An 11449-nucleotide genomic window follows, 5' to 3' on the forward strand; every position below is an offset into this window, starting at 1 on the left:
TAGTGGTCACCATGTTAGACAGTGTAGGTTTAAACTTAACCTTAAAGGCTGCAACATCTAGATTTTTTCATTTGGAAATTATTCCTCAAAGTCATAGTCTTTGAGAGGGTCAGAATACAGCCATAATGATTTGCTAGATAATGTTCTAACATAATATTTTTATCATCATGCAACTATTATTTTTTTATTTTTCTAAGTCTTGAATCCTTGAACAACTATTAAATAAATCTATCAAAAACTATCTTCACTCTTAGTATTGCTGCTAGGCAACCATGTTCCCAGAACAAGTGATTGTGAATGTAATCTTATTAAAAATGAGATTTGATTGTATATTCATTTTATTCATGTATGTTCATGCTTTTGATTTGTGAGTTAGATGGTCTATCCATCTGCTCATGACAGTTAAAACCTAGAAGGGAATATTAGACAAGGCCCAAGAAATTACTGGAACATTTATTGTTAAGTTTTTAGATTTATTCTACATGTTGCGTTTAAGTATAAAATATTAGTATATATCTATGCTGTAGATGTAATAGATGCTCAAAATATTATTTGAATAAGTGAAGAAAATAATTATTCACTCTTCGGTGAAAGACATCCCTAGCTACGCACAAGTCTTCAGGTTCCACCCCAGAATAAATTATTTCCCTGATATTTGACAATGAGATTTTATCAGAATTTTTCCAGAACAGTCACATTGGTTTTATAGAAGTTGCCACTAGTGGGTATCTAATCTAGTGGTCTTCAAATTAATTATGTGTCCCCTGGGGAAATGAGAACATACCTGGAAGTGCCTGAGCACAAAGTTTTAGGGGGATTAATATTTAGATATTAAATGACCATAAATTTTCTTTGCTTAAATTGCTTTTTCAAGACTGTATGTACCTTTTTTCAATGTGTTTCTGTTACATTATTTGTTTCTTCATTTACACAATCTTATTTACTCATTTTACCCCCCACTAAATTAAATTTCATTTGTAAGAAAGGAATAAAAAAAGGCTAGGCATAGTTTTTAAAGGCATCTGAAATATTTCTATGATATACCACGATGGGTAAAACTTTCTGAGAAACCAAACAAAGGGACTCCTGAAAATTTTGGCAAGAGTTTGATAAAGTGAATGATACCTATGACCGGTTAATTTTCTCTAGTGTAAGAAATGGTATCAATTTTATTGTTTTCAACAAAAATAAAGAGGAATCCAATGGAGTTACCATTTATTAGGTCATTAAAATAATAGGTCCTAAGAGATCATTATATGGTTCTTTTCATTCCAAAAGTATTTAAAAATTGCACTGAACTATGATAAAATGATTCCAATAACATCTTATTTATGTTATCAAATTTATTTATGTTAATACATTGATGTAAAAGAAAGAAAATAAATCAGTAAAAATTGTTGCTGACTGTTTCTCATTCATTTAGTAATTAATATTCATTTTTTAGATTAAAAAACAGGCATTCCATTAAGATATGGGTTTCCAATTAAATTGTACTTTTAGTATATCAAAAGCTATATTATGCTTATGTTATATTTGTTATGTACTAATCAGTATTTGGAAAGTAACTCAATATAGAATATACTTTTTAAACAATGTGTTATAGGCTACCAATTTTTAACCATAAAATTGAAATACAAATACATATTTTTGCAAATAATTATGATACATTATTGAAATAGTTTCAACATAAAAATACATTATATGGTATAAACTATACAGTGGAAGTAAAATAAAAATTTAATTTTAAGGAACAAAAGGACAAATGTAAAATATGTGAATGTTAAAGAATGTGTTTTTGTATTTTATAATTTATGCTGTCAGGTATCAAAACGTAATGTATTTATATTCCATTGAATATTTAAATATGTGATATAACAATTTATTTTAAATTAACTATATTTACAATATATCCCAAAATGCATTCTCAACCACTATGTAACTTTATGATAAAAAACCGTAGATGTCAGCCTGAAAATGCATGAGAAGATACATAGGGTTTTTTCCCCCATTAATTATTTTTGAAAGTACATACAAATTTGACAACCACTGTTGTCAAAAAACAAACAACAACAACAACAAAAACCCACCACCACCAACAACAAAAATACGCTACTATTTAAAGCCAACCCTGATGAGCTGGGTGAGGTTGGGAAGAATATAATATGGTGAGAAAAAATGTGTACAATGTCATTAGAAGACCTGAAGTGAGAGAAGCTGAAAACCTGAATCTAGTTACTGACCAACCAACAAAATCCTATCAGTCTACTCTACATAGACCTGTGTTGTTTAGGAGGTGTGAAGAAGGTATTTCCTATTTGACCAAAGGTCTTCAAAAAAACATAGATAGCCATAAACAGAAACAAGCAATGTCAACTAGACCTATGTTGACAGAGCTAGGGGAGGAGTGGAATAAAGGAACAGGTAAAAATATACCGGCCACATGGCATGATGGGATTAATGAAATCTGGAGGGACAGGGGGGGAGAGAAACAGGAATATCCAGACACAGAGAAATCAGAGCTATTTGGCCCTAAAAATAGGGCCTGAGATTCTACTAAAGCATAATTTGGTGCTTTTGCTGAGATACCTAAGATCTGAAACCTGGGCCTTGTGAGGCCATCCATATTTTATCTTGTGCCTAAATTGAGGCCACCTGTTCTTCATTCTCAGAGTCTCCTGATACATAAATTCTGGGGATGGAGACCATTGTATGGTGGATCATAGGGATAGTCTAGTTCCTGTCATAAAAAGGAAAGCAGTTGTCACATAGGTAGTTTTCTAATATAATTTATTATTTAAACAAGGACAATTTGAGAGAAAAAGGGATTGCTATTAATAATGATGCTGAGGAAAATAAGTGTAAACCAAGACTATCTGGAGCAAAACAAAAAAATATCCTCACCTTAATCAAAGGCATGTTCTTAGGATGATCTCCTTTTATTGGAAGAGATGTTCCCTGCCTAATCCACCAAAACAGAGCTTTGTATTATTTCATTTCAAACATCATTAAATGTCAACCTTTACTGTTAACTATTCGCTAGGCTTTTTGCCAGGACTTTTAAGAGGAAAAAGAATTGTATGATCTCTGTTCTCAAGCTTATTATATCTGTTAGAGATGACATACATATGTGCACTTACAGAGACACATGTGCATTGATAAGATGTGAGATGGGAAAAGTTAGGGATATCTCATGTGATTCAGATTCAACCTATGTCAACACTTTGAATACCTTGTTTCTATTCTTCCTCAAAATGCCTGGTGTAGAGCTTTGTCTATAGTAGAACCATCATCAGAGTTTATGAACTGCTTCAAAGTCCCTGCCCCCTTGGAGTGATTCAGAGCAATTCTCTCTTGCAGGAAAACAGGGTGGCAATTCCCTGTCGGATTGACTTTGTCTTGACACTATAGATGATGGGGTTGAGCACAGGAGGCACAAAGAGGTAGATGCTAGACATGAGTGTGTGGACCAGGAGTGAGGCATGTTTAGCAGCGCGATGCATCACAGACACACCAATCATCGGCACATAGTACACAAGCACTGCACAGATGTGCGACACACATGTGTTGAGAGCCTTCTGACGTCCCTCCCCAGAAGCAATGCCCAGCATTGTATAAAGAATCAGTATGTAAGAGACCACAATGAGCAGTGAGTCCAGCCCAAAAGTGGCCAGGACAATGGCCAAGCCCAGGATGCTATTGAACTTCGTATCAGCACATGGCAGCTGGATCAGGTCTGAGTGGAGGCAGTAGGAGTGGGAGAGGATGTTGGTGTGGCAATAGGCCAGTTGCTTCAAAAGGATTGGAAGGGGAGCCATGAGTGTCACACTCTTCAGTGCAATGCCCAGACCCATGCAGATGATGCGGGGCTGGGTCAGTATGGCTGTATAATGCAGTGGGTTGTAGATGGCTACAAAACGGTCATAGCTCATGGCCAAGAGGACCCCTGACTCCATGCAGGAGAAAGTGTGAATGAAGAACATCTGAGACAGGCAGCCATCAAAGTAAACCTGGCATGCATCAAACCAAAGAATGTCCATGACAGTGGGCAGTGTAGACACAGAAACCCCCACCTCAGTCACAGCCAACATGGAGAGAAACAGGTACATGGGCTCATGTAGGGCAGAATCTGCCTGCACTGCTGCCATGATTAGGCTGTTGCCCACAATTGCCACAATATACATGGTGAAGAAGGGGATGGAAAGCCAGCCATGGTGGGGCTCTAATCCTGGAATTCCAGTCAGAAAGACGGACAGGAGGTCAAGACTTTCATTGTTCTTGGCTCCCATATCACCAATAGCAGAGATCAGTCTTCAGCTGTCATTTGAAAAACAGAACAAAGTTAGTTCCCACCTATAGGGTCTTCTGCCTCAGCAGTCCACCTCTAAGTGTGAAGGAGGGAGGTGCAAAGAGGTGGGGGAAAGCTGAAGTCATTTACATCATTCTAAGTAAAAATATAACAGACGTTTTCTTCCCACCTCCTCTTTCCCCTAACAGCAAGAATCCTAGAAAATATTTGAGACTGAAAAATCTTATGATAGCATAACTTAAAAATTAAGAGCAGAAACACAGGAATAAATCAGAACTGGATCAAAATCCACACTCAGCCAGTTACTAAATATGTAATGTGGACATCTCATTTATACTCTAACCCAAGCTTGTGGGTTTTTTTAACTTGTAAAGTGGAGATAATAATAACACTATTCTCTTATTTTTATATAAGATGAAAGTGAAAAAATTAACATCATATGTTCAGTGTTTTAGAGCTCCACAGTGGATTTTGGCAAACCTTAGTTTGAAGCCCAATTTACAGTTTACTCTCAGTAACTTGACCTTGAGCAGCTAACTTAACCTTCCCATGACTCAGTGTGTCCATTTGTAAACTAAGGGAGACATTTAGACAAAAAGAGTAATAGTAAGTAATGTACCAAAAAACTAATCATCAATTTCCACAGAGCCTAGGTTATAGTTTAGATCCACAAATTCTTCCTGTACTGATGTTTCTGTTTCATTACGGGGAAGAGAGTAAAACCAAGGCTGATCTAGAGGGAGCCATAAAAAAGAATTGAGTTGTAGCTCTGCCAATGTGAGTCCGAGAAAACAGGAACCTCTGGAGAAATGGCAGTCTCTGTGCGTCCGACTTCACGCTGGGTTCACTCTGGGGTTGGGGGGTGTTTTGAATGAAAGTGAGACATTGGTTTCAGAAAGTTGAAAAATAGAAAAATATGAATAAGGATGATAAAGGATATGGACATTTCTTGAAAATTATACTAATACAAAAGTGAGCTCTGTGTTTAAAAACAGAATTCAGACAGGTTGTTAAATAAAGAGGCAGTGGCTTTAAAATAGCAGATTTGATCTAGAGTCCATGAAGAGAGCAAAGACACAGAGAGAAAGGTCTCAATTAGTGGCCAAGAGATCAGAATAAAATAGTTAAACCCCAACCAGAAGGCGAAAATAATATATTATATAATACAATACAGTAAAATGTGGTATCATGTAACATCATGTAGTGAAATATAATAAATTAAATTTGTAAACTAAATTTTAAAAATATGAAATAGAAAGGTAAAGTCATAATTAGCATAAAATTTGAATTATGCCGAAACCAGTTTGGCTCAGTGGATAGAGCGTCGGCCTGTGGATTGAAGGGTCCCGGGTTCGATTCCGGTCAAGGGCATGTACCTGGGTTGCGGGCACATCCCCAGTGGGAGATGTGCAGGAGGCAGCTGATCGATGTTTCTCTCTCATCGATGTTTCTGGCTCTCTATCTCTCTCCATTCCTCTCTGTAAAAAAAAAATCAATAAAAAATATATTTTAAAAAAAAATTGAATTATGTCCAATCATCAAATTGTTCTTTAGCCCAACTTACTTGGACATAGGATTCACTGATTTGTTATCAATTCTTTATCCTGCAGTTAAACAATGTTGATGTGAAATGGTCCATATAGCTAAAGAATTTAATGGAACTGCTCTCCGAGAATGGAGAAACAGGAGAATATACAGCTAAGGGAATACAAAGAGCTATGACTATACAACACATGTACAACATAATAGTGAGATAGTCCCAGAACCTGCATTCTCTTACTATTCACTTTCCAGCCCTTTCTTTATGCACCTTTCTTCAATTTCCCTACAGAAATTCCAAGATTAACAACTTCCTGAAAAGTGAAATATACTTGCTTGTGCCTTTTATTTATTAGTGTCCCTTGCTTCTGCCATGTAGATCAGTAGTTCTCAATCTTGGCAATACATAGTAATCACCTATCAAGTTAAAATCCCACTGCCCAGGTTACACTCCACACCAATTAAATTAGAATCTTTGGATTTGGTATCTAATTATCAATATATTTTAAAGTTCCCAATGTGAACCCAAAGTTGAGAACCAGTCATTTGGCTCATTTGGTGACATTTCAGTCACTCTCCAGTGACAGTATCTATATATATAAAAGTCCAGCGACCAGTATGGCAGAATGACCAGAACGACCAGAACGACCAGTGGCTCTGACATGCACTGCGGCAGCCAACCGGCCTGATCTGGGCCCTGATTACCCCTCCCCGAGCTGGCCCGGCCTCCGATTGGACCCTAACACCTTTGTTGTGAGCCAAATTAATAAATGCCCACTGATTTGATTAGTGAGTCAACATTCAGGCTGAGTCACCTACTGACTCAGTAAACCTGGTTGGAGGAAGGGGGAGAAGGAAGAAGGGGCAGGGGAAGGAGGCAGTAACAGACACAGTAGCTCAAAGACAGAAGCCCTAAACGTCTGAGTGAGGTTACCATGCCCAAATCAAAAGCGCATGAATGAAGTTAAGGAGTGACAGGAAAACCCAGGTTCAGTCTCAGAATGTAAAGGTCAAATTAATAGAATCATACCAACCACAGAGGGATCTGCACTTCCCGCAGCCTGCCTGCCCCCAATTGGTCCCCAACACCCTGATAGGGGGTGGGCCGACCAGCCAACCTCCCAAGGTCCCTCCCCACTACTGGCCCAGCCTGATGGGCTCCCATTGGGGTGGCCAGACCTCACCCATGCACCAATTCGTGCACTGGGCCTGTACTTTTAGATAAAAAAGTAACTTGCAAGTACTCCCTAAGTCTTTTTTTCTTGTTTTGCAGATAGCCTACCTACTCTATTCCTGACCTGCAGTTTAAACATTCTTCTGTGTTTCATTAATTGCTAGATTCTTAGCATCTATGACTTCATACTATTTTATACAGATGTTTTCTATTATGTTACAGTTTTATTTATATCTCTTTTCTCATTGCCATAGTTTGGTCTTGTTTAGGGTTAGGCTTGTCCTTAGTTCATTCTTGTCTCCCCAATATTTCATGATACGAACACAAAGACATGCTCAAGAGATCAGAAATTAATAAAAGTATGAACATACTGCCCATAGCCATAAACATTCAGTTCTGGATTCCATACTCCAGATCAGAGTTAAACCAACGGAGAAACATTCAAAGGCAAAGGGTATCAAGTCACTGAAAGAGAGAAATTAAGGCTCTTTCTTCCCCCATGTTCCCTGTATAAAATGCCCAGTGATGCCTTAGAAACTGTGTCTGGTATAGAGCAGGAATTGCCACAGCCTCAGGCTGGGACAGGGTCAAGAACAGAATCTGACAATCATGCACCAGTACCAGAGCTCAAGGAACAAGATTCCACACAGGCAACCACACAACAAGCCCAGCTGCCAACAACAGCCGAAATCAATGAAGAACCAGTCAGTAAAGCAATATGGAGCTGAGTAAAAAGAAGGTTCAAAAGGCTGTGTCCAAACTAGATCTTCTACAGGTTACAGAGGTTACTAGGTCACTATCCAGACATCTAAGAACGTCTACTTTGTCCTTACAAAACCAGAGGTCTACAAGAGCCCAGCTGCAGTTACCTACATAGTGTTGGGGGAAGCCAAGTTCGAGAAATTATTTCAGCAAGCACAGGTAGCAGCTGATGATACAATCAAAGTTCAAGGTGAATCTGCCTCCAACATTCCAGAAAACACACAGACTTCAACTATACAGAGGAGAGTAAAGAAGAGGCTGATGAAACAGGTGTGGAAGTTAAAGGCATAGAACTGGTCATGTCACAGGCAAATGTGTTGAGAGCAGAGGCAGCCTGTACCCTGAAGAACAACAGTAACAATGCTTGTTGTAAATACCATTATGGGATTAACAGTGTAACCATCTAAAAAATGAGAACCTTTTTTTCTTTTTTGGGGTGTTTCTAAAGAGTAATGGCACCTTGGTTTGAAATTTGTACTGTTTCTATCATTAATAAAATTATGGCTTCTTGTGTGATGAGATGAAAAAAGAGCGCTCAAGGAACCAATGATACCTTGCTTTGAGAAAAGGATACCATAGAAGAGATGGAGATGGGGTAGGTGCAAAATGTAGTGGGTGATAGAAATCACAGGGTGATAGTCTGGGGCTGAGGTAAGGAAGAGTTTTCTGAGTCAAACCTGCACAGGAGATAATATGTTCTGGTCAGTGGAGATTTTCAAACAAAGACTAAAAACTCCTGGACAGCAATGTTTAATTGAGATTAAAGGCCCTTTCAACTCTGCTTCTGCCCTCAGGCCTGATGTTCCAGACTGTCAAGGTCTCTCTTATTCTGGGACACTGAGAATATCATGGCTAGGAATCTGTGTGGCCAAAACAGAGGCAAGTGCCTTCCACCGTTAAAACAGTCCCTGGAAGCCCTGCCTGAAAGTGTTTTGGAGGTTACAAGGGCATTTTCATGAATAGTATTCTTTTCATAGAAAACCTGCATGAAAATAAAATTTGGGGATTTTTCTATCTCCATCATGGGTTAAATAAATCATAGCTAAGATACAAACACTCATATATATATCAATAGAAATTCACTCAAAGGTACTGAGACATGAATGAGAATGAAAAAACCACACAGAGGCACAAGGAGAATTGTAGACAGTAGCACACTTTTGTGCATATACTTAGAAGACACAAATTGGTTTATATTCACCTGAGAAAGCTTTGAGAAGTGTCAGTTGGATTGGAAGAGCTCACAGGTGCTCCAGAATGGGCCTCTGGCAGGCACTAGCCAAAAGAAGAGGCAAACTTTATATTTTTGAATGAGAGCTCCCAGAAGTCAGTGCCTCCAGGGTCCTGTTTTGCTGAATGTGACGCTGTGCTGGTGATGGGAAAAGGAGGATTAGATCTCACCTTGGGAGCAGGAAGGAAAGAAAAAAAGCATGTCCCCTGGAGATAATTCTCTCTCTACACAGAGAAAATCAAATTCCAACTCCTTCCTTATGATGAAGAATAGGATGGAGACAAATTCCTCCAAACTCCATAGCAACATCCCCTTCTAATTGGAATTATCCAGTCTCAAAACTGGAACTCTGAGCATAGAACCCAGAGTTTATTTTTCTGAATTCTGGGCTTAAAATCTATATTCTATGAAGAACCTAAAGCTTATAGCCTGGTGGGAAAATTGCAAGACTCAGAGACCAGAGAGTAAAGTTTAAAGCCCAGATCCAGCACTAGGATTTAATCAAGAGAGGACATAATGGTGGCTGCCTTTACTCAATATCATTAATGTTCCCTATTTAATTCCCACTCAACCTTCCACCAAATTGCACAAGATTTAAGTGTCCTCCGGAAGAAATATCCCAGGGTAGTGAAAGACCATGGGGATCAAAGTCACATAGGGGTAGATTTGAGTTCTAGCTTTGCCATCTACCAACTTTATGATTACAGATTAACATTTTTCAAACTGGAATCTGATCTGTAGAGAGGATTGTATTTATATACAGAGTACAGAGATTCAAATGGGGGGGAAGCAATATTTTTAATGTAATTGTACCATACATAAGTTTTTCTAGAGGCCCCAATTTCAGATCCCCCAAATAATTACTTTCCCAAGTACCTCGTCTTCGCATTTCATTTTACCTCTTCCTTATTTTCAGCTTTAAATATAGTAAGGGTGTATTGAGATAAGGAATGGCAGTAGAACGAGAGTTCTTTTGCTTTTATATTAGGTTGTGGAATGTATCCAGGGAAGCAAACAGAAGATGGGCATGAGTAATATTTTTCCTTCCCTTTATGGAACTTTGAAATATCTCAAAGAGGCAGTTTGAGAACTCTCTCTATTTTTCATTATTATAGAGTGACTGTGGAGTAGCTAGATGACTCATCAAATTTTCTGGGTTAGCTATTTCTGTGCTATATCTGCACCAACTGGTGGAGATAATAGGCTATGAGTTTGCGTTTTCCTTCACCACCAACAGCAAATATCTAGAAGTCAGTTTCTCCAAGCTTTACAAACCATTCACAGTCTGACTTAGAAACTCTCTCAAGATCTCATTTCCCAAGCTTTGCCATGGAAATCTCTCTGTATAAACAAAGCTGCTTGAAATTGTCCTAAATATTCTAGCCTGATATTGTAGGTTAAAGGTTCTCAACCTTTAATGAATATCTAAGTTATTAGGAGAAGTTCTTAAGCAAATTGCTGGACTTCACGCCCTAGAATTTATAGTTCAGGATATATGAGGAAGGGCCTGAGAATGTGATACATAACAATTTCCCAAGTGATGCTGATATTGCTAGTCTGGGAATCACACTTTGAGAACCACTTTTTCAAACTCTTGTTACTCATGAGTCTTGTTATTATTGTTATGCATCAGATCAGCATTACCTGAGTCATGTTAGAAAAGAGAATCACTGTGCCTCTCAAGTTTTAATCATCCAGGAGTCATATTCAATGCCACTTGAAATCAGTAGATCTTGTATGAGGTCTAATATTCTGCTTCTCTAACAGGCTGCCAGATACAGGAAGGTTATTGTTTATCGGGTCACACTTGGACTAGCAAGGTTCTATAATTTCTTGCCTAAGTATTTTTTCTTGTATTTATTTCAAACATTATTACCTTCCCTTCCTCCTGCTACCCTGTACAAAGTACTCTAACCACTCTCATCCTTTACAAGCTCCTTCACAGAAACAGAACAAAATTTATCCTGCTCTCTACAAACCAAATGGGCTCTCTCTGTCACATGAAGCACCGAGCTTACATAATTTTTGTTTGTCTCCAGTGTTTATCATTTCCCTCATTCTGGGTGAAAACAGAGTTATTTGTGTTCAAGCTTATTTGGACTGTACAACTTTCATTATTTCCACACATCAAACATTTTTTCAGGGCATCTTTACTCTTTCTTTATGTTTTTCCCTTAATATGTCTATCTCTTACTTAGCAATATGTCCTACTCACCATTCTAAATTCTTTAACAACTAGCACTGGGTTTTTTACATAGTAAATATTCAATACACATGTATGTCATTTTATTGAGTCAAATGTTCCTTTATTGGTTCCATGTTCACAACTGGCAAGATTCTGGTTCTTCTCCTTGCTTTAAGCATTTCTTAAGTTGGCAAACAAGTCCCAGTTCTTTCTGCAAAGGAGTTCTCTCGGGGTCTGCAGCCTTCCTCAGCT

The 11449-nt window shown here is 38.1% G+C and overlaps 1 protein-coding gene and 1 pseudogene across 1 annotated transcript; one reads left to right on the top strand and one right to left on the bottom strand.

Moving 5' to 3' along the window:
- Positions 1-3335: 3335 nt before the first annotated feature.
- Positions 3336-4286, bottom strand: LOC132242150 (olfactory receptor 51I2-like). The gene has a single exon (XM_059711067.1). The coding sequence runs from the start codon at positions 4284-4286 to the stop codon at positions 3336-3338; it is 951 nt and encodes a 316-aa protein (XP_059567050.1).
- Positions 4287-7534: 3248 nt separating this feature from the next.
- Positions 7535-8180, top strand: LOC132242151 (nascent polypeptide-associated complex subunit alpha-like; annotated as a pseudogene).
- Positions 8181-11449: the final 3269 nt, after the last annotated feature.

The sequence above is a fragment of the Myotis daubentonii genome, chromosome 9, assembly GCF_963259705.1.
Source record: "Myotis daubentonii chromosome 9, mMyoDau2.1, whole genome shotgun sequence".
NCBI classification, from domain to species: domain Eukaryota; kingdom Metazoa; phylum Chordata; class Mammalia; order Chiroptera; family Vespertilionidae; genus Myotis; species Myotis daubentonii.